Source organism: Trichoderma evansii (assembly GCF_050947405.1).
Source record: "Trichoderma evansii strain SZMC 28006 chromosome Unknown GGI43scaffold_2, whole genome shotgun sequence".
NCBI lineage: Eukaryota > Fungi > Ascomycota > Sordariomycetes > Hypocreales > Hypocreaceae > Trichoderma > Trichoderma evansii.
The window spans coordinates 1,404,500-1,429,198 of NW_028145204.1; the positions used below are offsets into that span (position 1 = coordinate 1,404,500).

Below are 24,699 nucleotides of genomic sequence, written 5' to 3' on the forward strand. Positions count from 1 at the left end.
TGCGTCTTTGAAGCGTATATTGATGAGACGCGTCAGTTGGAGATGGGATAGGGAGTGGACAACTATGATTTTAATGCTATTCCGGCGCTTGTTATAGCGCGGATAGCTTATGCCTTCGATACCCTTTTCTTCTTCATGTTCTTTTACTCTTTTATAATTTTCTTCTTCGACTTTTTTTTTTTTTTTTTTTTATTAATTGGCAAGATTGCCTATCTAGCGTCTGCTGCCTCTTTTATTTTCCTTTCTTTCTTGGGTTGGGAGGCGGACTCTGCGTATTGAGACGAATGCAACGACACGGTAGCGGAGGGAAGGGTTTTTGTCTTAGTATATGACTTGGCTTAGAATGTAAAAAGAAAAAGAAAACGCTGAATATACCAATTATTACTATTGTATCCTTTGGGAAGCTGCCTACATGCATGTAATTAGCGATGGTTCATATGATTTGGTCACGGCCCGCGAAGTGCAAAACGGCTAGCGCCGACGCTGGAGCATCACATGCCAACACTGCGAGCCAGAGGACCAAGAACGCTAAAACCTCCAGCTCTCTTAGCACGGGAAGCGGGCTAAATTCACGCCACCGCGGCGGGCGGGGGTTTTGAGAGAAAAGTCCCTGGAACAAGGACAACGCAAAAGCTTAAGGGCCAGTCCAGTCAGTCATCCTTTCAAAAAGGAGACGCTGAAGCAAACAAAAAGAGGGCCGAACATCCCCCGATTCGAAGCACATCCCCAACCAACGAAACGAGAGAGACTTGAACTCGTAGACGGGACTGGACAACGAGCCCAGGAAACCAAACAGGGGGCCCTTTTTCTGCTAAACTACTATCTTATCACGGATCCTTGTTCAGTGGTTTATTTATTATTATTTTATTTTTTTTTAATTTTTTTTTATTCGCCCGCTGGGTTTTGAACGAAACGCGACCTTGCCTTTTGTGCTTCCTTTCTTGGCAGGCAGAATTGATAAAACTGACTGCTGCTTTGAGCCCATCGCATTTTTATCTCGTCTTACTCTTTTTTTGCTGTCGACAGAATCAACACTTTCAGACGAACATTTACTCCATCGCTCGCTCGCAGCTCCATCTACAGATCTACAGAAAACCAAGGCGCTTTCTAAGCAGAGTCATACAAAACCACCAACACACGACATCACCACCAACAACCACCACCATGGACGAAACCCTGGCGACGCAGCTCCTCGCCTCCTTCCTCCCCGCCGAAGTCGTCTCCCTCATCGACACCCACATCCTCGACCCCCAGTCCCCCGTCCAGGCCGTCAAGCGCACCGCCCTCGCGCAGGCCCGCCGCAGCGCCGACCTCGTCCTCCCCGTGCTGCAGCCCCTCGTCGACCGCGCGCTGTCCCTGCTCGCCGAGCACCAGGGCGCGCTGGACATGCTGGTCCCCCTGGCGGTGCTGCTGGCGACGCTGGTGGTGCTCAACTGGGTGCGCAGGATCATAATGTGGTGGACGCGCCTGGCCTTTCGGGCGGTATTTTGGGCGGCCTTTGCTGCGCTCGCGGCGTGGGTGTGGAACAGGGGCGTGCTGGTCAGCGCAAGGGACGCGACCGTCTTGGGGGCCAAGATTGTCGGGTACATTGCCGTGCTGAAGGATGTGTGGCTGGATGAGTATAAGCGGTATGAGGGGCAGGAGGCGAGCGGGAGGTGGGATGAGTATGCGGCGAGGAGGAGCAGTAGCAGCAGGGTGTTTAATGCTCAGGCGAGGTGATGGAAGCCAGGGCGAGGGAGGGATATGACCACAATCAAAGAAAAAAAAAAAGAAAACAAGATAAAAATTATATCACGTCACGAGGATATGATGTATGGGACATACGATGCAATCAGGGCTGGGTAGCATGTCATACGTGACGGGGAAAGAGTCTGAGCAGATACGGGCGTCTAATAGGGTGTTTTTTGTTTAATTTGCCTCATTGGGAAAATCATTGTTATTGTTATTTTTATTATCTTGATAATTTCTTTTAAAATCCTTTTCAAGAAGTAGCTAGATTTGGGTTCAATGTCCTTTGTCTAGCTGCACCAATGCGAAACCACAAACGCCGTCGCTATGCAGATGTGCTCCCATCCAATATATCAAAGCTTTTTTCTGCTCCCTTTTCCCTTTTCCATAATTTTTCCTTTAATCAGCTTCATCGTACTCCTGCTCGTCATCAGGCTCCTTTGGATCTTGAGCCTCGTGGTACTGAATACAGTCGTCAATATGGCTGAGGATTCCTCCCACGCTGTCTTCGTCTGTGACATCCAGCTTGAGGTAGTTGATCATGCTGAAGCTCTCAATGAGTCCGGCCACGGCTTTGTTGAGGCGGCGGAAGCTGGCGCCCTTCATGACCTGAGCCTTTTCATCAGGTGGTCTAGACTCATCATCCTCCTCCTCGGGACCTTCGACTATTCTTCTGTTGCGCTCCAGAGGGTCATCTTCTAATAGGGCGACATCAGGCGTCAGGAATCGCTTCAGGTCCTTCTTCTTGACCTGGTCCTTGATGAGATCCATTTTGGACAGGACATTGATGTGGGGTACTTCAAGCATAAGCATGGCGCTCATAGCACTGAGGGTACCAGCAAAGAATTTAGCTCTGTCTACCACGAAAGTGGCCTCAAGGAGGTAGACCGCCGCAAGTCGAATGTCCAGAGAGCCCGAGTTCGTAAGGAACTTTACTAGAGTCGGCAGAATGGGAATGTGCGTGTACAGCTCGATCTGGCCGGGCATATCGATGATGATGAGGTATTCTTCCGTCAGGGAATCCAGCGCCTCAGTCAGCCAGTCGAGATTTTCCATGAGAAACTCGAAGCAGTAGATGAGGCCGCCGTTGGGCCCCAGGCCCACCTCTTCCATGGCATCTTTGAGAGAGATGAGCTCCTTGATGTCGAGATCGGGCTGGTGCTCAAACGACTCGGCGGCGGGATCGAGGTTGATGTAAAAAGCTGAACGACGGTTGAGGTTTAGGTGGGTGATGAGGGCGGCGGAAAAGGTGGACTGGATGAAAGTCAGCTAATATTCGCATGGCAAAGCAGCTGCGCGCTGTCGCATAGAGCATATCGAGAGCTATAACCAGGATGATTCATGGATCGGAAACATATCGGAGGAATTCCAATATTTACCAGCATAGGCGCAAGCATCAGCATCAGCGCCAGCATCCATGCCCTGCCAGCTTCTCGATTTGTCTCACGCCGTAAGCCTGCATAAAGCAAAACACAAGACATGCCACACACCTTTCCCGCCCCTGCCGGGCCCATGATCATGGCGCCAAACTTGCTCATGATGGCAGCTGTTGAATGTCGGGATGTGTGTGTATTGCTGTTTTTTCTTCGTCTTTGTAATAGCAACACCAATGAATCGATGCCTGGCTAAATCTCGGTACCCGCTACAGAAAAAATTATGACGGCGGTGGCCCCTCCATCTGTTATCGACAAGAAGCTCTGCTAGGGGCCCCGATGGACTGAATGCGGGCCAGCACATGCAACACGTTGCGGAAGCACTCGTTCGGCGAGAAACTTCTATGCGGGGTCGCGCCGAAAGCAGCCAAGCTGACATGTACAGGTACAGTGTCAGGAACCCTGTGCGAGTCTTACTTGTCTCACCTGGAGACCCGAATCTTACGGAGTTATTCGGAGTATATCAGCAATAATACAGTGTTTGCACGCTTGGCGTAAATACACTGTGGTCATACAGACAATTACAGCAAAAATACTGTGGCGATGGCGCAATTTTCTGGCACGCGGCGCTAGCGCAGTAACAACTCAGGTACGCGTGCGGACTAGACTACTTTTTTTTGGTTGGGGGAACAGAAGAGAAAAAAAAAAAAAAGACTGCCACACCTATACCGCTCAATCAGCACCCGGATGGCAGTCGAGAGAGATGTCGTCTGTCAATGAAACCAATTTATCGTGAGGCAGAGCAGTTAATTGATGCGATCAGTTGGTGCGAATGTGCCTGCTGGGCAATTCAGCCGAATCCTAAGCCAGTCACATAAGCCGTAGACACGATCCTGTCATTGTAGTATTCGTGTTCGCAATCCTAGATGACTCTGTTGCTGAGAAGGGTGGGGCTTATCGGGACATTTTTCTCACTGCAATTTTGCAGCGATCCTAGAAGTATCTCTATGGTGTAATTCCATAAAAGACATGTGTGAAGCTAGTCTGTGGCCGCCCCCCTCTCGACCGGCCTAAATAAAAATCTCAGAGCCCGCCAATTTTTTGCCCTCCCCTTTCTCTTTATTCATTCTTCTCTTTCAGCGATTGTCTGTCCTCTTTCTCTCTCCCGCCCATTCATTGTATCATCATTCTCTTTTCCTCCACCCCTCTTCACACAACCGCCACAATGTCTGCTACCAACGGCATCCCCAAGGCAGGAACTTTCCTGTTCACCGTAAGCGCGCCCAATCTATTGCAATCTGCACATCTTCAGCTGCTAATTCGCTCTCACAGTCCGAGTCTGTTGGCGAGGGTCACCCCGACAAGATCGCCGATCAGGTCTCTGATGCCATCCTCGATGCCTGTCTCGCTGAGGACCCCCTCTCCAAGGTTGCTTGCGAGACTGCCACCAAGACTGGTATGATCATGGTTTTCGGTGAAATCACCACCGGCGCCAAGCTTGACTACCAAAAGATTGTCCGAAACACCATCAAGGACATCGGCTACGATGACTCCGAGAAGGGCTTTGACTACAAGACTCTCAACCTGCTCGTTGCCATTGAGCAGCAGTCCCCCGATATCGCTCAGGGTCTGAAGCTCGACCAGGCCCTCGAGAGCCTGGGTGCTGGTGACCAGGGTATCATGTTCGGTTATGCCACCGACGAGACCCCCGAGCTCTTCCCCCTCACCCTCCAGCTTGCCCACAAGCTCAACGCTGCCATGTCTGCTGCCCGCCGTGACGGCTCCCTCCCTTGGCTGCGTCCCGACACCAAGACCCAGGTCACCGTTGAGTACAAGCACGACAACGGTGCCGTTGTCCCCATCCGCGTCGACACCGTCGTCGTCTCTGCCCAGCACTCTGCCGACATCACCACCGAGCAGCTCCGCAAGGAGATCCTCGAGAAGATCATCAAGACCACCATCCCCGCCAAGTACCTTGATGACAAGACCATCTACCACATCCAGCCCTCTGGCCTCTTCATCATTGGTGGCCCCCAGGGTGACGCCGGTCTGACCGGTCGTAAGATCATTGTCGACACCTACGGTGGTTGGGGTGCCCACGGTGGTGGTGCCTTCTCCGGCAAGGACTTCTCCAAGGTCGACCGATCTGCCGCCTACGTCGGCCGATGGATCGCCAAGTCCCTGGTCGCTGCTGGCCTCGCCCGCCGTGCCCTTGTCCAGCTCTCATACGCCATTGGTGTTGCCGAGCCCCTCTCCATCTACGTCGACACCTACGGCACTTCTGACAAGTCTTCTGACGAGCTTGTCAAGATTATCCGTGACAACTTCGATCTCCGACCTGGTGTTATTGTCAAGGAGCTGAACTTGACCCGCCCCATCTACCTCCAGACTGCCAAGAACGGTCACTTCGGTACCAACCAGTCTTTCACCTGGGAGCAGCCCAAGCAGCTCAAGTTCTAAGTAACTAGTTGCTACAACTGCATGCAGAGTATTCAACAATATCTGCGAAATGATTTACAAACAATGTATTTCACGTCGATATTTCATCAGACACATTTAGGCGGCGTACGGTTCTCAACGAAACCTGGAGGCTTTCCCATGGGATTTTACGGGAAGGCGAGGTGGTTTCTGGCGTAAATCTTTTTCTTTGTTCTTTTATATACATATACCAGGGTCTTTGGGGGACACAACGGGGCGTCTTTCAACAAAGACAAAAGTTATGGGTTATTTGCATAGACAGCACAGGGTCACGTCTGCAAACGGAAAAATGCACAATTATGAGCTACGCTAATGATGGGTATAAACAAGATCTGCGTACCGGCGTTTTCGGGAACCAAGAAGAAGTTCAACATCTTTTTTCCCGAGTCTCTTGACCGAGCTGCTGAACATGCAAGTCAGTTGTCGGGGTTGGAAACAGGAGAAGCTGGTTATCGAAAAGATATCATGACTTAATAGTTAGACATGAGACTTGATAATAGAGAAGCCCGATTAAGGCAAACATCTGATTCCAATACTGGTGAATGTTTCATTGTTCTTTTATATCCCACATCTTGTGGGATCTTATTACGTATGTGAGGTTTACTACTAATAGCCTAAAGAATAATGTTTCTATTGCATTGTCAATCTGCAATTTATACAGAATAAACTGAAATAAGTGTCCGGTTTTACTTGTTTAGAAACTCTTCCTGCATAGACGATTATGTGGCGGAGTGTGGCTAGTATAGTGCACGCCGTAGCCAGCTATATACACTTTCCATTTAAACTTAACATTACCTAGAAATGGATTTTTACAACAGTGCCAATTTAATCTTGATTCTAAGGCGTGAATACTGCTTAATTTTTTAATTTGAGTTATGCAGGTCGCTATAAGGCTGGAAAAAGCCTCCCGCAGCTTTAAAGCTAAATTTGGCTTGTAGCCTGAATGCACTGATGGCTTTACAACTTGGTGCATCTCAGTGTAATTTGATTGATGCTATGATTAAGAAGAATTTACCTAATAGGCTAATAGTGAAAATAGTTGCCTGCAGTAAGCGCACAGCTTGTAGAATATGATCAAAATAATGCTCTATAGTAACGCAGAGACTGCGCGGCTGACGTGTCTTATGACGCCTTACATGGAACATATATTACGGCAATAACTTGCTAGTGGCCTGGTATGCTCTAATGTAAGATGGCTGATTTTTTATATGAAAAAAAAAACCGGGCTTGAAGCATTACACTCCAGCCTTAATCAGTCCCGGTGGTCTAGGAAGATTTCTTGCTGAGTGGCAAGGCAGCGGAACTAGGAATTATGAGATTTATATATTTACATTGTGCTTTTCCTATACAAGTATCTGACTGGGATATCACGGCGGTTTTTTTTTTTTTTTTTTTTTTTTTTTTTGCCTTTTTGGCCTTCTTTCTTAAGTGTATTTACTTACATACAGCGTTTGTTGGAACGAGATGTTATTATCGCTACCTGGGGATGACAATATCCTCGTGCTCCTAAATGCAGTCAGAGCCTTCACACTTTACAACCTCTATGCCAATAAAACCAAGAGTACAGCCACAGGCTATAATTTCTATAATTTCCCGCTCTCCAGGCTCCTACGCAGTATGGACTGATCTAGGCCATCCGGGCAGCTTATAAGCAATGCCGCTGCCTTATAAAAGCGCTATAATTCATCAATACAGTCTTCTACTGTGCATGTACTGTATAATTTTGTATTTTCTTATTTCATAAGTTTCTAATTTTTCCCATCTTCACTTTCTCTGCTTTTTGAAAATTGCTTGTGATTGGCCCTTTTGCAAAGTTCATCTAGGGTGCCGCCAGGTTAACGCCCATTTTTTGTGCACCAACGCTGTAACCGATGCCGAGAGCATCAGGACATTGCAGAAGGCCCGAGTCATATGTTTGAGAGAACCTAAACATGATTCATTTTAGTATACGACACGAATGAGTTTGATGTTCAATAGGTAACTTACGTTGCGCAACGACCACTGGCGTCTGAAAAGTGATAGTAAGCCTCCCATAGAAGGCAGTTGGGGTCCTCTTAAAAGAGAAAAATGTCAGTTGGCGTATTTCGCAACCAGCTCAGTACTACGTATACTTACGAGTGCATATATTGCCGCAGCCGTCGATAACCGTCTGCTCATCACCGGCAATCTCGATATCGATAATGTGAGCAGGGGTATATCCGCAAGTATCCTGATCCCATTGCAGAGCATAAGTAGGCGTGGCAGCTACAGTCTGGGTGGTTGTAGTAGTGCCTGTTATTGTTGTTGTAGTTACTGCGGAGATGGTGTTTGTAGCAGTTGCCACTGCGATTGAGGTCACCTAAACATAATGAGCATATGCTGGGATCGCTGGGATCGTAGGTTAATTTAATTTGTATAACTTACTGTAGAGGGCAGCGTGACTATTGCGGTATTGGTTCCAGTTAATGCTGCAGTCTTGGTAACCGCGGCAGGGGTTACTGTTTTGGTCTTTGTTACCGTCTTATGCTCAACCGTCGGCACCCAGACAGTTACACTCTCCGTTTTGTAAATGGTCTCGCAAGGAGGAGGAGGGGGAGGATAATAGCCGTGATCATTGCGCTTGAACGGCGACTGGTCATTTGATATAGAAGGGGATGGAGAGATGACGAAAGCGGTTGTCGCGACTGTCGTGGTTGTAGACGTTGCCGTCGAGGTCACAGAATCTGTCTCTGTGCTAGTGAATAAAAATGGCAATGATTATGGGTTTTCTGCAGCGCTGGGGACTTGCTTGGAAGCTTGCCACATACCCAGGCCCGGAGCCTGCCTCGACTGTTGATGCGATGTCGCAATTCAGCCTGTCGATGCTAAGGTCCTACCTCATAGATCCGACAACTAGATTTGAAGGCATAAAAGAGCTATTGGAGGGCGACATGGTCCCTACATGAGAGAATTAATCTTGCCGTTATCGACACAAGGAGAATTGTTCTCAGTTAATTAAACTAGCTATTAGTATTTGTTATGTGCTCTTTGAATCTAAATATTAACATGTAATCTTAATAAAAGAGAGTAGTCTTCCTAGTTGGCGATAGCTTGGGTACGACACACATAAATTGACAAACAGGCAAGGGCTGTAGATATGTTATGTCTAAAATAACTTAAATTTTTGATCTCCCCTGTTTAATCTGAACAGGCAAACTGTCTTTCGTATAGACTATTGTGGAACTCTTAAGGTACTGGGGTCATATGTTTGCGAAACTCGTATTAGACGTCACCGGGAAAAGGTTTATCATGAAGGGGGATAATTGACGCAACTCCAGTCCTTCATACCAAATAACATAGTCACCCCCTGATGTTAGATCGCCGCTCCCTATCCCTCTAATAATACAGATTACGCCATGATTTCATCCTACAGAGACAGCAACTCGATCTGCCCATTACGGACACGAGTTAATAGCCCATTGTACAAAGAGGCCCAAATCCCCGGGACGTCTTGGCGCTGAGCCATCGGCGTCTTTAGAAAAGGAGCATCTTGACAGGACTAGGGTTATCCCAGAGCAGCGGTAACTCTAGGCGAACTACGGACAAAAAAGACAAGGTTGTGAGGAGCTCAAGTTAGAACAAAGAATTGGCGTTGTTTTGTTCACATTTTGCCGGCAATTAAACTCGGGTGTAGGTTAGAAGGGGGCGTGGTGGCTTGCAAGTTTTCTCGTTTGATGTTGTTGGTTGTGTTGGTTGCAGATCTTATGCGAGATGAATGAAGCTATCCTGGCTTGGCCGAAATAACAATAGCAACGCTAACTCAAGACCTGGGTGATTTCGTAACCGCTACCCGGTTCCCGCTCACCCGATATTGACGGCTGGGATCAATTCGCCGAGGGCGTTTCTTATTCTCTTTTTGAAGCATCTTGTGAATTTCGTCCGGTCTTCCGGTAAATGGTTCTGTAACCGCAAGTGTTGGGTGTTGCTTACATGAGGCAGTATAACTCCCACGTATAAGCAGTTCCCCGCTGACTGCAAGCTGATATTAGCTGAAAAGAAAGAGAGAGTTGCCCAAATGATTCGCTTTGACCTGTGGTCCGGGTCTCATCCCGAATACTTGCATAAAAATGATTTCAGCTCTAGGTCTTTTCAGCCGCAAGTCTCCCACCCCATTGCTTTGCGCAATACAATTGTTGAATCATCACCAATCACTTAGTCATAATAGCCGAGTCACCTCGCGCACACAACGCTAGCTTTATCCAAGACGGCATCTAACACCGAATTGTGGCATATTCGAATTCCCACAGCTGTGGTAGATGGCGTCCTGTAGATCAACCGATGAACCCTTCCTCTCGGTTCCGACTTTCCCTGTCAATGGCGTTTGGGTATGCCAGAGAATTGGGGGCTATCCGCACTCCCCCTCTGCGTCGTTCGCCCTATTTTGATTTTTTTCCTCCCTATTCCCAGTCAAGCCACTGCATTGGCGGCGAAGCTAGCGAACGACGGTGTGTATCCCATACCCGTGGCTGCGGTGCTGGGAGGGGCGTCAAGCACAGCAAGCTAGTCAAACCAACAAGCTGGCTAACATATTGATGGATTGATGGACCGAGTGATTGATTGATTCATATTAAATGAGCTAGTTGGCTAGTTGGTTAGGCGGCTCATTATGTCATCAGCTGGTGAGCTGATGAGCTGACTGAATAAAATGATTCGAGGCATTGAGTGTGTTGTTAGCTAATATTTATGAAATAAGCCACCACCAAACACAAAACACGCGACATACTGAAGCTGAAGCTGAAGCACGTTTCATTAAACGAATAAAAAGAGACAAAACTTGAATGAAGTGAAGGTCTATTTCATCGATAATACTAGCCCCCTCTTCCGGAGATCGATAGCGGTGATCCGGATCCCGCAGCCCGCCCTCTTCGGAACCTCGCTTACACAACGCATATATTCTACTCTACGACATAAGATTCTTCCTTTTTTTTTATTCCATTGACGCCCCTAAAGCTCCATATAATCAAACAATAATCATAAATAAAGCTCTGATGGAGCTCCTTCCCGAGCGCGGCGATCCGTGAACGGGAGCGTAGAGCATCCGCTGGTTCGTGCGGCAAGATGCCCGTGGAAATAATACTTATGAGAATAGAGGAGGGGGAGAGGGGAGCTGTATGTTCATTTTGAGATCTGAGCAACGGCTATGTAATGCATGTACGCACAGACTTGGGGTGGGCTCGTTATCCAGATCTCAGTCTAGGAAAGGGAGGGCCGCGATATTGAAGCCAGATTGCGATGCCGTCATACAAGAGTAAAAGCAAGAGCTAAGAATATGATAAACGATGCAAAATGATGATATTTTAATAGTGCCAATAGTTTTATGGCCAGCTTTTCTCAAGATTTATCATTCTGGTGTTCAGCATAGCATCTCTTTATCATCAGCATTCGTCTGCTTTGATTTCAAATATAGAAACAATATCAGCACACAATGTTAGCTATATTAATGAGCATCAATGAGAAAATCCTCATTCATTACCAACTCCAGTCCTTGAACTTTCGGAGATTTATCGGTGTGTTCCATTCTAGCTGCTATTCATAACAATACGCAGCGATTCATCCAACGGCTCCAATGGGAAAATGGAACAATTAACACAATCCAGGGGCTAGATACAGCATTTGGCCTCATCTTCCTACATACTAGACAATATAATTTACCAAGCACGGTTTTCAAAACAACAAAACAATCATCAATAATATCTGCCTACCCGTAGAATACCCACCTCGCTCATTCAGCAGGCCTTCACAAACAAAGAGGACAACAGCAGTGGAGAATAGCGAGGCGGGGCCAATTTCCTCGATGGAGCCCACAAAAGCATTTTTATATTCATATTGCAAGCAACATTGGTCAAATCTGGAAATGTCGTCACGAACAAACTGCGTTACTCACTGCATTGTCTTGTCGAGGCCCAGCAAACGACCACTTCCATAGCGAGCATCTCTGCAATCTTGTTCTGTTCACTCAAATCCACTACTCGTGGAGAACAAACTATACAATCAGTTTTATCTGAAACCATTTTTAAATCGGCGACCCCGTGTTTCTCTCATGGGGGTGAGTAGTAAAAGTATGGTTAGAGTATTCTGTAGCGCATAATGCTCTGTAGCGTATCGGTATATACTCGTAGGCATTGGATCATTTTGCCGATGAAAAAGCATGACAAAGAAGGATTCAAATCTTATATATATATAGTCCATACACGTAAGCTGTATAGAATCCTCCACCGCCAGTTATCCTAGGGTTTGCCGGGGTTGTTGAGACTGATGTGCGCTGGTATGCATGGCTCGGCTGGTAGAAATCTAGTCGTTTCCGGTAATTTGATATGTAAACATTGAGAACCTGTGCGGACATCACGAAATCTGCTAAGGCGACATATCAACGGCACAAAAAAAGGTTCTCTCAATCTCTACATACATACAGATGCAGTAATTACTTTCGTCAACAGGAGGAACGCAGGAATGTGCGCTAATTTTAAGCCTCGGCGAGGTTGAATTAGGCCGTGCAGAACCGCCAGTCTATCGTGAACAAGGATTAAGCATTGAGAACTAGTAGGTCGGCGATTGGCATGTTGTTGCGCCCAACTGGAGATGATTCGGGCTTCACATTAGTCTAAGAGCAGTAGAAAGAGAGAGCAGCAAAGATGAAATACAAAAAAGGGACAGGTCGGCAGTTTATCAGTGGTCGTAAAATACGAAATAGAGGCAACTACAGGGCGCCAGCGCCCGTTTCGTCGGCTTGCCGGCAGCATCCAGAAATCTGGAAATATAGGGAAAAGCTCGACAGCTGAAAATCGCCGAGACAGTCGTTTGAATTGCTCAATATATTTCCGTTTGAGCTTAGTGGGCTGGATAGCGCTGTTTGGCGAACATGGGGTGCGACAAAGTCTTGGAGGCTATTGATGGGAAATGACATGCCGCCGCGGCTAGCGCTACCCGTAGTTCCATGAGAAGCTTCTACTAGAAACGGCATCATTAACGACGGTTATCCATCAAATCCAAATCCTCGATGTGGAAGCAAGGGGTAGAGAAAAAAGCTTGATAGTTCCCTTACTCGATGTAGCAATATTCTTGCAGAGGGAAAAAAAGAGGGGTGCCGCGTGTCAGTATTCAGTTTTCAGCAAAGAGGCTGAATAGAATTGTCCGAAAAGAAGCAATCCCATGCAGAAAAGAGCAAAGGGAAATAGATGCGCCAGACAAAGGAGGACTTCGAAACAAGAGCAAGTTACTTTGTCACAAGCAAAGTACAGTACCGAGCAGTACGCGCATCTTGGTTGTAATCTCGTCTCCTGATTAGTATTTCGCTGGTACAACCAGTATAGTCGAGAGCGGCAGCGCTCCGTATTCTATTCTTCGTAAAGACATTCCTAATCTGCACTCCTCACTGGGCGATAGCTCCCGCTCCTAAACTCTATGATTCGCTCCTACTACGCAAGACACGTCACCACCCCGGTTCCTAGTTCCTTCCCTTCTCTAGCTCCTGCTGAACCCTTCCTTGCTTTGTCACTCAGCCGCACAAAGTGCAAGAGCGACGGGAGAAAAAAAAAAGGGAAGCAATGATCGCCCACATTCGGCGAGAGCCCCGCTTTGGCCGGACCCGGACCGCGGACGCTAAGCCGCTTAGGTTCGTCAATACAGAACAACAATAGCAACGGACAATACCAAGCCAAGCGCCGACTAAGACGATACACCCCCTCCGTCAGGTTTTTGGTTCCCCATGGCGTACCTGTACTATCCTGATACTGGCAGTATTTTTCGTACATGCAAACTTTTCTCTCCTCTGAATCATTCGATGGGCCTGCGGCTGCAGAGCACAAGGAGGGCATTTGTGTCGGAAGGGGACAGCCACAATACACAGACAATACCTGGACAGCGGCTGGTCGCGGCGAACTGCAGAACAAGGAGGCTCTGCTGAGGTCAGTTGGCCGATACCCATAGTCAGATGCTGGAACCCGGAGGATGCTCCGTACCCAAATCGTATCTCTATTGGCAGTGCCTCTGGTACGTGCAGTTGCCTATTGTGATTTAGCAGAGAAATCCTGAGCTGAGCACACGATTGAAATACAGCATATTCCTTGGGAGATACCTGGTACACCACGCCATGATACAGTATTCTTTGTACGGAGGACAGAACGGCCACACACACCAATAACTTGCGCAACCGCTAGCTCAATGCTGGCATTCCAGCCATGGCGGCACAGCATCCGATCCCCACAAAGATCCCAGAGGCTGAAAGTCCCTGTGATCCTGCTGCAGGGAGTGCTCGTACATGCAGAGTTGTCTTTCAACTGAAACGTCGCAGTAGGATCCTGCAACTACCCAGTCCCATCGCCATCTGAGGAGCTTGATATACGACATCCAGCCTACGACCATGGCCAACGCTCTGCTCTTATGATGTTGTTATCGCTGCAGCTGATCTTGTCTCGTGCCTATGAACTGTCAACAGGGGCCATTACCCGCTGACAACACATATAACAACAGCATTGCCAACCTTGTTCGTATAAAAGAGAGAAAAATTTAAGCAAGACTGCAGATCCGGTAGATTCAGTGTCTTCGCAGGATAATCTCAACTCCTGCAGCAGAAAGAGGGCTAGCTCAGGCAGCCCATGCAATAGAGAGATTTGACAGCCGTGAAAGTAAACAAAGCAAATAGCCAGATTGGTTGGTTATACGAAGTACGAGGTACACACACGGGAAGCATGATGAAGCATCAATAGCTGCAATGCCCACCTGTAACTACTACAAGTTCCGCAGATCACACCCCTCTCAAACTTGGCTTTTGGACGAGATCAGAAGGGGCGTATGGCTTTCCGCGTGTCCCATGAGTTTGGGTGCGCTATGTGGCATCCGCTGCTGGACTGGAGCAGGGCGTGAGGTTAAAGACCGAGTCGTTTTGCTGACAAGGATACTAACGCCTTCTAGTCACCTACCATCATTCTTTGACGTTTTTGACGACCTTCTTTTTCTTTCTCTGTTCCTTTTTTAAGTTAGCTTATGGTATGCATGTGCCGTCCACCAATTTACCAACGCGCAGCAGGGCCAAGAACAGCCAAGGAGGGGAGACTGCAGCAGTAGTGCGCTTTAAGTCTTAGTTGATCGTGGAGCCACAAGTAATCAAAAAAGAGGCAGTAGTATGCACGTATTGTTGCTAGCCGCAAGGGTACGATTATACAAGCTGAGTCAAAAGCAGAGAGAGATGCGTGGAGACCTGAATCAAGGTGTCGCTCTACTAGATGGATCCGCGCTATGGATCGAGACCCAAGGGGTGTGTGTCTGGCTCGCACGGTACTTCCGGCTTGCGGCAGGGATCGATCAATCAAATCAACGTCCATCAATTCAGGTGAATGCTGCTGACGGGGCTTGACTTGGCCGAAGTGGGAAGGGAGATCAGTTCAACGGTAAATTCCATCTTTGGTCTTTTTTTGTCTGTAATGCCATGACGGGAATCATGTGTGGGGTGGACTAGGGAGGTTAATAAGAGAGACAGCCGAGACAAGCCAGGGTTGTTTGACAAAGGACAAAAGGTATATATCAGTCTCGGTCCGCATCAGCAAGGACTGCGTTCGTTCGCAATCTTTGCCGTAATTGTTAGAACCATCGTCACTGACGACATTGTCTTGTGCAAAAGGTATCAGGCATAAGTTTCTTGTGCTGCACTCTTTAGCTGTTGGCTTAATCCTCGTTACGCCACGCCGCACACAAGCCTTTTGCATTTCTAGCCGTCCAGCCATTTACACCCTCTCACACCGGCTTCCAGCGCTACCAACCGACCCTCCATTTCGGAAACATACAGGAGAAACTAGAATTTCTTCAGCTAAGCACTGTGGGCGTTTGAGCGAGAATTTAAAATTTACCAGGACTATTTCATCCACATATAGACCGCTTCTCGACCCGAAGAGGCGTATCGGACCGTTTAGGCTGGTGTACTTTGATTCACAGTCGGTGAACACATATCAACGATTCACTCCCACTTTTCATCTCGCTCGATTTTTCCAGGACCAGCCCACAGGGACCTTTTATCATCTGCAACTTATAAGAGTTAATCTACCTTTCACAACTCTTCATATCTTCTACATACAATCTTCAGCCATGAATACCTCATCCTCATCAGCCGTCCTTGGCTCCACTATGCGGAATCCCATCGACATGATCCCCAAGGACGATACCCCAACCTTAATCTCGCCTCCTCCAGCATACACTCCTCCTCAAACAGCGCCAGCACTGGCGCTTTTACGACGACAGATGCGTGAATCTTTCATCATGGGCCGCTCATCCATCGCCGACAGCGTATTAGATGTCATGTCTCCCGAGGAATACGACGAAGACGACGAAGAGGGCTTCTCTGCTATCAGTCTCCGGATCAATACCTCTGTCCACATCTCCAGCAACAACAACCTCGTCTGCCTAAACGATACACCAGCCAGCCATGCCAACGCTATTGCCAAGGCTGTCGTCCAGGCCATCCAGGAGAACAGCTCCGGCCAGTGCGGCATCCCCATGATTGACGAAGACGGCAGGCCTCGGCCTGTCAAGATCGAAGTCGACGCTGGTATTACAGTGGAGGGTTCAGGGAACGTCGTAGGCAACGAGGACGTGATAAATCAGGTTCTTCGCCTACGCAGCCTTACACGCAAGAGATCAGCAGATGATGAGAGTGATGTGTCCGCTCAACTACCAAAGCGTCGCCGCGAAGAAAACGGTGGCAGCAGCAGCAGCAGTAGCAACTCTCCTTGAAGGCACGACATATATTTTCATCTTGGAGTATTTACTCTTTTACGACACTAAAAAGCATCATCGCATCTGCTATTGAGCTCTACTTTGCTGCGTTTACTTGCGTTTGGCTTTTGGCGTTCAGGCATCACCGGAATCTCATATACCCAAAGGCAGAACGCCTTGCATATTTTACGTTATCAATATTCACAATATCACGACATGAGTGTTTTCATTAGCAAAAAGGGGCGAAGGGTATTATGAGAAGGCAAGGCGGGGGAGAACGGGCCTCGACTTCGGAATGAAGCGAGAAGACCTATTACATACTAGATATGCTAGATACACAATAATTAACATTCCTATCACTCTCACTGTGTGCACTATTTGATATTACCTATACGAGATGCAAGCACGTCCATCGTAAATTGGCTCCATCTCTCATACTGTCCTATAGCTTAATGCAGGGCGACGTCAATGAGGTTGGCTCGCACACATCACATGCATGAAAGGGAGAGCTGAAAGCCAGAACCGGTGACCGAGAGAAGATCACCAAGCACATCATCTCTACAGTTGGTTCTTTCAGCTTGCCCGAAACCTCGCATAACATTCTACAACGAGGGTGATATATCATCCCAGACGGTCACTGCCATCGCCTGATTCGACTGCAGGTGGATGTCACCCCTGGCTCCGCATACCATTCCCCTTCTTTCAGCTGCCCAAGGACACAGCCCCCGAAACGAATGAGGCGCGTAATACGGAGTATAGAGATTAATAACCATGTTTTTATACTTTCGCCGACGGCATTGGAATTCTCGTATGACCAAACAGACTGTTTGATTCGATTTTTAGTTAGTTAGCATGTAGTCTAAGCTCCCTCCTTTATCGTTTCAACGGCAATTACTGCTTGTTGGTCCTAGTACAAAATTCAAACAAGAGCCAGAATATCCGCCACCTTAATCTTTTTTCCTCTCTTGGACAAGCTCTAGGTCTAAATCCGGGAGCTGCCATTCGGTTGGATTATGCCGCTTAGCCGCGCTCTTTACGCCGACGTTACTTGAAATTCATACAATTAGAGCTGTTCCTTCTTTTTGGTTTGTTGGATAGGACTTTTTTCAGGTCTTGGCGATAGCTCCTTGATACGGCTGTTAATTTACATCATGTAGTATCCATTAAGTAAAAAATCGAGTCTTGCGTTATAATCTTATGTCTCAATTGGTTTACTTTTCTTTGTTATAGGTTAATGACTTTGATGAGTTCACTCTAGCTGCCCCACCAGCTTACGGTCTTGGCTGGGCCACTGACCTCGTCCCTCACTTAGATCCATGCATGATTATGTTTTCAGCCTCCTCTTAATCAAAACTGTATAGTAATTGCTTTGTCCATTCTCCTCATTTCACTCTATTTTTGTAGTCATCTCACTCCCCATATCACCACTCCCCTCCCCTGTCCAATTGAACCTGACTCATTCTCACTCTCCCTCGCGATGGCCGACCTCACCATACGCAACCTCACAATCACCCCCCTCGAGCTCGTCTCTATCCAGCGCCTCCAGGGTGAAAAGATTCGCACCGGCAACGTCGTGTCCAACGTCACCGGCCGTATCACCAGCTTCATCAACGCCACCGACTTCTCCGCCCACCGCCTGCTGCCCCGCGCCGACCATGAGCCGCATGATCACCGCGATGTCTCCATCCACCTCGACCCCTTCCGGACTGTCCAGACCGACGTCCGAGCTGCCGATGCCGCCGGCCGGGAGATTCTCCGGCTGACCTTCCGGGCCGGCCACCGACGCTATGAGACGGACGTGCCGAGTCCATCTCGCAAATCTGCCGTTATGAAGCGCATTGCCAGTGATGACGATGATGGCGATGAGGAGGAGCTTGACCTCACCGTCGTGTACATCCCCAACGGTGCCTTTGTCGCCATCTTCTCCTCCGCAAAGCTCAATGCCTGGATGAAGCAGCTTGACGATGCTTGGCCACTCTCACTTCTCTCCATCCCCGGCACTCACAACTCACCCACCTGTCACACTGCTCTCCCCTCAGTCCGCTGCCAATCCGTCGGCGTCACAGAGCAGCTCCAAAATGGCGTGCGCTTCCTCGACATCCGCGTCTCTGTTAACCCTGACAATGACACCCTTACGCTCGTTCACTCCGTCTTCCCCGTCTCCCTCGCTAGCACAAAGTACTTTGCCGATATGCTGGGTGAAATCTACCGCTTCTTAGACGACAACCCCAGCGAGACCATCTTCATGAGTCTCAAGCGAGAGGGTGCCGGCCGCGGCACTGATGAGCATCTCAGTCGCTACCTCCGCAGCAGCCATGTCGACAAACGGTCTGAACGTTGGTGGACTGAGCCTGTGATCCCAACGCTTGGTGCTGCTAGAGGCCGCATCATTCTCGTGCGCAGGTTCGTATTGGATGAGGAGATGGCAAAGACATGCTGGGATGGCAGAGGATACGGCATTGACGGTCAGCATTGGCCAGATAATTGCGAAGATGGTACCTGTGACGGAGGCCAGATTCGCGTGCAGGACTTTTACGAAGTCACGGAGAGCCAGAATATCGAGAAGAAGATTGACTACAGCAGAGGCCAGTTGGAGCGCGCTGCCGAGCGAGAGTTTCACGTCCCTAGCTTAGCGGAGCATGATAGCCAAGCAGATGCTGCTGCGGCTGCTAAGCTTCCCATCTTCATCAACTTCCTAAGCGGCAGCAACTTCTTCAACGCTACCTGCTGGCCAGAGAGAATCGCCGCTAAGGTGAACCCTGCCATTACCGAGTATCTCTGCATCCGCCACGGCGAGGACGGCAAGGGGCCGAAGCAGCTCAAGGTTGGTGCTGCGAGCACTGGTATTGTCGTTACGGACTGGGTGGGTGCGAATGGCGACTGGGATTTGATTAGATGTATTGTTGGGTGGAATGCTAGGCTACAGGTGTCTTGAGGATGGTGAATCATAGATTAAGGAATCCTATACGAGATGAAAATTACGTGGCGTTTATTGACATGGGAAAAAACGACAAAAGGAAAGCAACTGGCACATAGTTGGATAAGGCAAATGAAATAATAGATTGAATATTATTATTAATATATAGTACGTGTACTATGCAAGAGCAGCCTTCTATGGCTAGCTTATGCTGTGAAACGTAGCATCATAATTCATGACGGTATCTAAAGCAGCTAAGTTAGCCACGGCCCTCTCACTTCTCAATGAAAAGCAATGTTGAAAAAGAAACCAGATCAGTTCTCCAAGGTGAAACTTTTTTCGTCACGTGGAACTCGGACAATGTAGATAATATGGAATAGTCATCATGATGGTGGTGTGCAGGAAAGACAAATAGAAACAACGTACCATTTCAGCAGCTGGCGTGATTATCAACGCGTTTACCTGACTATACACTTTATCATGTCAGCCCCCGCATCAACAGATACATCGAGTAAATAAAGACATGAGTATGATTCATCTAATAATTGGTCAGCTACATACTGGAACAGCCGCATGTGTCGGTTAGACTTACCATCAGAGGGTGTAAGTTTGTTCATATCCAACAACTCCCGAAGGAGTCGCGGAAATCAGACAGTGTGAATACAAATAAAATAACATTTCATCACAGAAATACAGCAATTGATTAAAAAGAGCATTGTATAATATGTACCTATTGTTGTACGAGTTAGCTGACATATTCATCTCCAGCTTGAACAAAGAGCCGATGCCATTGAACCACGATCAGGTGACGAGATCTCATCCTGAGTTCTCACCCCCTTCCACCACAAGGATTTGTACGTCCTCGCTTTCAAGGATGAAAGGGAGCAAGGCTCGATATGTCCGCCCGTTCGTTCAATTTTTCATCATGTGGGACAGATAGGCTGAAAGAAGAGTGTAAAAGTACCTGTTGACAATCTGAGTTAGCAAGACTAGCTTTGATAAAGAGAGCCAACAACAAAAAGTTTTGTGAAAATTCTGATCAGACAAGGCTGAAACTTATAAAACACGTTATCCACATCGTATATTAAGAATGAGGAATCCCTGAGGTGTCAAATGTTCATCACACAGAATCACAGCTGCATTGAAAAAAAAAAAAATTCACTAACCTTTTGCTTTGTGAATATAGACAATTATGGGCGGATCAAAAGGGGTATTAGCCCTGCTTCCTAATCTCTGAATTGCGTTAGCAAAGCTCGCCAATAGACAGAAGCCTGAAAAAGAGGCGATCCAAAGCTCGATCAGGTAATTGTAAAATATTACAAAGTCACCATGGTTTGGTATGAATTGGATTGTTCATGAAAAATAAAGCATCATGTAAGGCACGAAGGAAGGGAGCGTGGAATAGCTTACCTTTAAAAGAGGCCAACCACCAGAGCTCGTGCTTGGGCGTGCGCTTGCAGCTCCGAAGCAGAGCTCTTGGTGGTTGTGTTTTGCAAAGAAAGAAGAAGAAAAAGAAATTCAGAAAATTTCTCGAGCCGAAGAAATGTAGGAGCTTAACCAATTCGGCTAGTCCATATATGGCCTAGTCGGAGGCAGCCCCTCAAGCAGTGGCGCAGATCTCATCTGTGGCGGTGCAACCCCAAAGTGGGTATCAAGAAAACAGGGACTGGAGACTTTGAGCACACAAAGAGGTAACCATACACACACAAAGACTAAGATCAGCCAACGCTAATGATGCTCCTGTTGCTGCTTTGTACGTGGATATTTATTTCGCGGCCCTTGCTGCCAGCGCATTAGCGCCCTGCACGCTTGCGTGGCGAATGTCATATGCCGGACTTCTATAAGTCCGTCACCTCCCTCTTTCTAGGAGATGTTTCAAACTCCTTCAACCAACTTTTGGTGAAAGTGCAATAATAAATCTCAACATGGCGTCCGTGGGGACGATATGGGCTCCTGTGGCCCTGCGTCTCCTCCGAGCTGCCGTGTCTCGGACCACAGCGGTGGTTCGAGAGAAGCTCGCCAGCGCGGCGAAGCCCTTACAGAATCAGGCACTTCAACCAGTACCTGTAACCGCCAGAAGCGGTAGACAATCCATTCCAACATCAGTCCTCAAACAACAAAGACATGGCGCCAGATACTTTTCCGGCACATCAGCCAAAGGTGCAAGCAAGGCTGCCCGACGATACCTTAGCTCTGAGAGTGCTCCTCGATATGATCGATCCAAGCTCCCGAGCTCCAATACCTCCCGCCGAGTTGCTCAATTCTCCGGCCGTGCTCCATTTGCGAGCACTCTGCGACCCAACCTGACTGGCGGTGCCATGCCCCGAACGGCTGGCGGCTATAGTATTGGCGGAAGTGCTCGGTACTTCTCACATACCCCCACAGCTTCTGCTCAGGTTGTGCAGAATGTCTCACAGGCGATGCGAGCCTTCTTCCTCTCAGGACAGAGAATCCGCTACGATGGAACAGGGCCACGAGGTGAGGCTCAATACCGGGCCGTCTCCATGGTCGAGGATGAGGCTATGCGTAAGCTGGCTGCCATCCCCAAGTTTGCTCCTGGCGCCTATGTCGACTTTCAGCTGAGCCCAACCATCACTGCCATGAGCCCCCTTGCTGCCGCCGTTGTCCAGGCATCTGGCACATCCGGCTTCCAGGCTGAGGCTGCTATCCCAAGCCTCAAGACCGAGGGATTTCTTGATGTCCTATCCGCGGATTTTGGCCGTGCCTTGAAAGACTTGACAGCCATTTATGCCGATCTCGGACGGCTTGCAGATTTGGGCGATTTGCCAATATCTTTGGAAGCAGGCAACTTGCTTCGAGTTCGATTCCCGGGCGTTGATGTTGACACAGTCGAGAGACTCTGCGATGACATTGGCATCCAAAGGGGAGTCGTCGGCCAAGATATTGGGTTTGAAAGCTCTAATGACGTCAAAGCTGCGCTCAGATTTCCTTTTGCACCAGACGCTGAAAAAGCCTTGACATCCCCTGGAGGATCAGAAAGGTCCTTGGAAGGACATGAACTAGATGATATATCATCTCTTGGCGACGAATCCTTTCTTCATGAAGCGTTTGCGTATGAAAGCTCAGAAAGCCCTTGGTTTTCCGAAACAGACGGATATGAAAGTATGTCGCCCACGAATAAGTCGAATCAGCAATCCGAAGACTATGAGGGCCTGGAAGGCATCTATCGATTTCTCGAAGAATGCGACAAGGCAAAGGGCAGACTGGGTTGATGCGAGTGCAATTTTATGCGTATCGCAACAAAATATATGATACTATGATATTGGAACATCCACGCTCTTTTTAGCATCTTCTTTGTATTATTACTATTATTTAGTCATTTTGATTAGCATACTTACGACAAGAATGGAATTCCTTTTGTGTTTCTTACCTGCTTATGATATGCAAACGAAGCATTCTAGAACATTAATAGTGGTTGTTGTAGATCTCTAATCTCGGTGGCGGCTGACAGCCTCTCATCGAATTAAGGTGAGCTACACCTTGCTTTTCGAGCCACTTGCACTGGGACCAGAGGGATATGGTGGGCCTTTCAAGAGGTTGGTATTGGTCGAAATGTCCTGCAGGAAAAAGCCGAATGAGAACATGTAAGCGCAGCAGAGGTCGCAGTTGATTACTGAGGCCGGTTCCATGATTCTATTGGAGGCAGGATGTGCCTGGGCGAATATGATATCTTTGGTTGGTTGCAGCACAATTGGGGCCTGCATTATTCTGCATAGGTGTACTGTCGTGGGCTTATCGCCTATCGCTTATCGATAACAATATCGGCTGATATTATTGGCTCATCTAACTAGCAAAGCACATGCTCCAGTCACGCATGCATCTACATCTCGAGATGAGGATCAGTGGTGCTACTTTCTCGTGTTCCAGTATCTAGATTAGAGTTTCAATAGAGATCTTGAGATTATCAGATCATCTCAAACGCTTAGCGCATTCGGAGGTCAATTCGCGGGGTTGCTCGGCTGCCGATGATGTCTCCCGGCTGCAGGATTTCCCCACAAGTGTTACCTCGGCTTGGGGTCTCAGCGTGGCCGAGCACATCCTCCGAGGGCGCGAGCCATCCATGCTGTTACTAAGACATTCTTTGATATAAAGCGTGCGGGCTCTTCTTGATCTTTTCTCCCCTGTATTTGCATTCGCGTAGCTTCAATTTTTTCTTGTAACACCTATTCACACCACAATCAAAATGTCTGGACCCGGTGTCGGCTTTGAGTACCCTCCTCAGTCCGTTTCCTGGCTGAAGCGCGATCTCCTGCTCTTTGCCAACTCCATCGGTGCCACCGCCGATGAGCTTCACTTCCTTTACGTGAGTAGCCGAAGATCTGGAAATATGCTATTTGTAGGACTGGGAGAGCCATTGAAACTGACAGTCCATCTACAGGAACTTCACCCCAACTTCGCCGCCTTTCCTACCTACCCCGTCATCCTACGTAAGTTGCTGTCGGCGAATTATTCTTGTGCACCGCCGAGTGCCATTGATTGCGCAATCGGCTGACAAACCAAACGAAACAGCTTTCAAAGGCGATACACAAGAAGTGATTGACTTCTATGCCGCCCAGAAGAAAACCAAGATCCCCAACGTGCCCGATTTCGACTCCCGCCGAGTCGTTGACGGCCAGCGAAAGATTGAGTTCCTGAAGCCCCTTCCCGCCAGCTCAGCGGGCCACAAGTTCGAGATCCGCCAAAAGGTCCTCGGCGTCTACGACAAGGGCCGACCCGGCTCCGTTGTCGACACCCAGCTCGACCTCGTCGATGCCAACACCAACGAAGTCTACACCCGCCTCTTTGGCAGCGCCTTCTATGTCGCACAGGGTAACTGGGGCGGCCCCAAGGGCCCTGCCACCGAGAACTTCCCTCCCCCCAAGGACAAGAACCCTGACTGGGTTCTGGAGCACCCAATCACCAAGGAGGCCGCACACCTGTACCGTCTGAACGGCGACTACAACCCTCTGCACGCTACCCCCGAGCCCGGTGTCAAGATGGGATTCCCCGGCGCCATCATGCACGGTCTGTACTCATGGAACTCCACTGCCCATGATATCCTCAAGGCCGTTGGCGGCAGCGATCCCGCCAACCTCAAGGAGTTCCAGGCCCGATTTGCCAGCCCTGTCCTGCCTGGTGACAAGCTTGTTATCAACGTTTGGAGAACAGGCGAGAAGAAGGGCGACTTTGAGGAGATTCGATTTGTCGTTGCTGTTGAGGGAGGAAAGGTCTGCTTGAGCAATGGCCGTGCTCTCATCAAGGTTGTGGGAGATGTCAAGGGAAAGCTGTAAATGTATAATAATGTGCTATTTTGATGACTGATTTTAGGGGGACTCCACGATGGGTCTCTTAGCGATAGTGTATTGAAAATGCTTGCTTGCAGCCTACGGGAATAAAAATACATGAATTCAATTAATTTGCTAATTGACCAATCAATGAAAAATAAAATCGTGAATTACAGAAAACAATACAAAATATTTA

At 48.3% G+C, this 24,699-nt stretch overlaps 8 protein-coding genes across 8 annotated transcripts; 6 read left to right on the plus strand and 2 right to left on the minus strand.

Annotated features, from left to right (window-relative positions):
- Positions 1-540: 540 nt before the first annotated feature.
- Positions 541-1,923, plus strand: GGI43DRAFT_152102 (uncharacterized protein). Its single transcript, XM_083199445.1, has one exon. The coding sequence runs from the start codon at positions 1,165-1,167 to the stop codon at positions 1,717-1,719; it is 555 nt and encodes a 184-aa protein (XP_083064985.1). The 5' UTR covers positions 541-1,164; the 3' UTR covers positions 1,720-1,923.
- On the minus strand, positions 1,924-3,357 carry GGI43DRAFT_152119 (protein GPN3). The gene is made up of 2 exons (XM_083199447.1): positions 3,219-3,357; positions 1,924-2,982 (listed from the first exon to the last, which is right to left on the minus strand). Exons 1-2 carry the CDS (start codon positions 3,264-3,266, stop codon positions 2,128-2,130), a joined length of 903 nt encoding a protein of 300 aa, XP_083064986.1. The 5' UTR covers positions 3,267-3,357; the 3' UTR covers positions 1,924-2,127.
- A 576-nt stretch (positions 3,358-3,933) lies between these two features.
- On the plus strand, positions 3,934-5,726 carry GGI43DRAFT_152112 (S-adenosylmethionine synthetase). Its single transcript, XM_083199446.1, has 2 exons — positions 3,934-4,374; positions 4,434-5,726. The coding sequence occupies exons 1-2, from the start codon at positions 4,327-4,329 to the stop codon at positions 5,559-5,561; spliced, it is 1,176 nt and encodes a 391-aa protein (XP_083064987.1). The 5' UTR covers positions 3,934-4,326; the 3' UTR covers positions 5,562-5,726.
- Positions 5,727-7,398: 1,672 nt separating this feature from the next.
- On the minus strand, positions 7,399-8,490 carry GGI43DRAFT_379533 (uncharacterized protein; the record flags this gene model as incomplete). The annotated part of the gene is made up of 5 exons (XM_083202858.1): positions 7,399-7,504; positions 7,566-7,632; positions 7,695-7,917; positions 7,983-8,292; positions 8,435-8,490. 5 exons carry the CDS (start codon positions 8,488-8,490, stop codon positions 7,399-7,401), a joined length of 762 nt encoding a protein of 253 aa, XP_083064988.1.
- Positions 8,491-15,113: 6,623 nt separating this feature from the next.
- On the plus strand, positions 15,114-16,731 carry GGI43DRAFT_152171 (uncharacterized protein). The gene has a single exon (XM_083199448.1). It carries the CDS (start codon positions 15,675-15,677, stop codon positions 16,317-16,319), a length of 645 nt encoding a protein of 214 aa, XP_083064989.1. The 5' UTR covers positions 15,114-15,674; the 3' UTR covers positions 16,320-16,731.
- Positions 16,732-17,608: 877 nt separating this feature from the next.
- On the plus strand, positions 17,609-19,350 carry GGI43DRAFT_393389 (PLC-like phosphodiesterase). Its single transcript, XM_083204661.1, has one exon. It carries the CDS (start codon positions 17,779-17,781, stop codon positions 19,234-19,236), a length of 1,458 nt encoding a protein of 485 aa, XP_083064990.1. The 5' UTR covers positions 17,609-17,778; the 3' UTR covers positions 19,237-19,350.
- A 1,372-nt stretch (positions 19,351-20,722) lies between these two features.
- On the plus strand, positions 20,723-23,101 carry GGI43DRAFT_393402 (uncharacterized protein). Its single transcript, XM_083204662.1, has 2 exons — positions 20,723-22,544; positions 22,610-23,101. Exon 1 carries the CDS (start codon positions 21,144-21,146, stop codon positions 22,449-22,451), a length of 1,308 nt encoding a protein of 435 aa, XP_083064991.1. The 5' UTR covers positions 20,723-21,143; the 3' UTR covers positions 22,452-22,544; positions 22,610-23,101.
- On the plus strand, positions 23,102-24,684 carry GGI43DRAFT_393404 (HotDog domain-containing protein). Its single transcript, XM_083204663.1, has 3 exons — positions 23,102-23,542; positions 23,618-23,666; positions 23,749-24,684. Exons 1-3 carry the CDS (start codon positions 23,423-23,425, stop codon positions 24,507-24,509), a joined length of 930 nt encoding a protein of 309 aa, XP_083064992.1. The 5' UTR covers positions 23,102-23,422; the 3' UTR covers positions 24,510-24,684.
- Positions 24,685-24,699: the final 15 nt, after the last annotated feature.

Bases quoted from the DNA above. Each gene is read 5' to 3' on its own strand.
- GGI43DRAFT_152119 (XM_083199447.1), bottom strand. From the start codon at position 3,266: ATGAGCAAGTTTGGCGCCATGATCATGGGCCCGGCAGGGGCGGGAAAG. The intron at 2,983-3,218 runs GTGTGTGGCATG...ACTTTCATCCAG, and splicing joins GCCCGGCAGGGGCGGGAAAG to TCCACCTTTTCCGCCGCCCT.
- GGI43DRAFT_152102 (XM_083199445.1), top strand. From the start codon at position 1,165: ATGGACGAAACCCTGGCGACGCAGCTCCTCGCCTCCTTCCTCCCCGCC.
- GGI43DRAFT_152171 (XM_083199448.1), top strand. From the start codon at position 15,675: ATGAATACCTCATCCTCATCAGCCGTCCTTGGCTCCACTATGCGGAAT.
- GGI43DRAFT_152112 (XM_083199446.1), top strand. From the start codon at position 4,327: ATGTCTGCTACCAACGGCATCCCCAAGGCAGGAACTTTCCTGTTCACC. The intron at 4,375-4,433 runs GTAAGCGCGCCC...TCGCTCTCACAG, and splicing joins CAGGAACTTTCCTGTTCACC to TCCGAGTCTGTTGGCGAGGG.
- GGI43DRAFT_393402 (XM_083204662.1), top strand. From the start codon at position 21,144: ATGGCGTCCGTGGGGACGATATGGGCTCCTGTGGCCCTGCGTCTCCTC.
- GGI43DRAFT_393389 (XM_083204661.1), top strand. From the start codon at position 17,779: ATGGCCGACCTCACCATACGCAACCTCACAATCACCCCCCTCGAGCTC.
- GGI43DRAFT_393404 (XM_083204663.1), top strand. From the start codon at position 23,423: ATGTCTGGACCCGGTGTCGGCTTTGAGTACCCTCCTCAGTCCGTTTCC. The intron at 23,543-23,617 runs GTGAGTAGCCGA...GTCCATCTACAG, and splicing joins ATGAGCTTCACTTCCTTTAC to GAACTTCACCCCAACTTCGC. The intron at 23,667-23,748 runs GTAAGTTGCTGT...CAAACGAAACAG, and splicing joins TACCTACCCCGTCATCCTAC to CTTTCAAAGGCGATACACAA.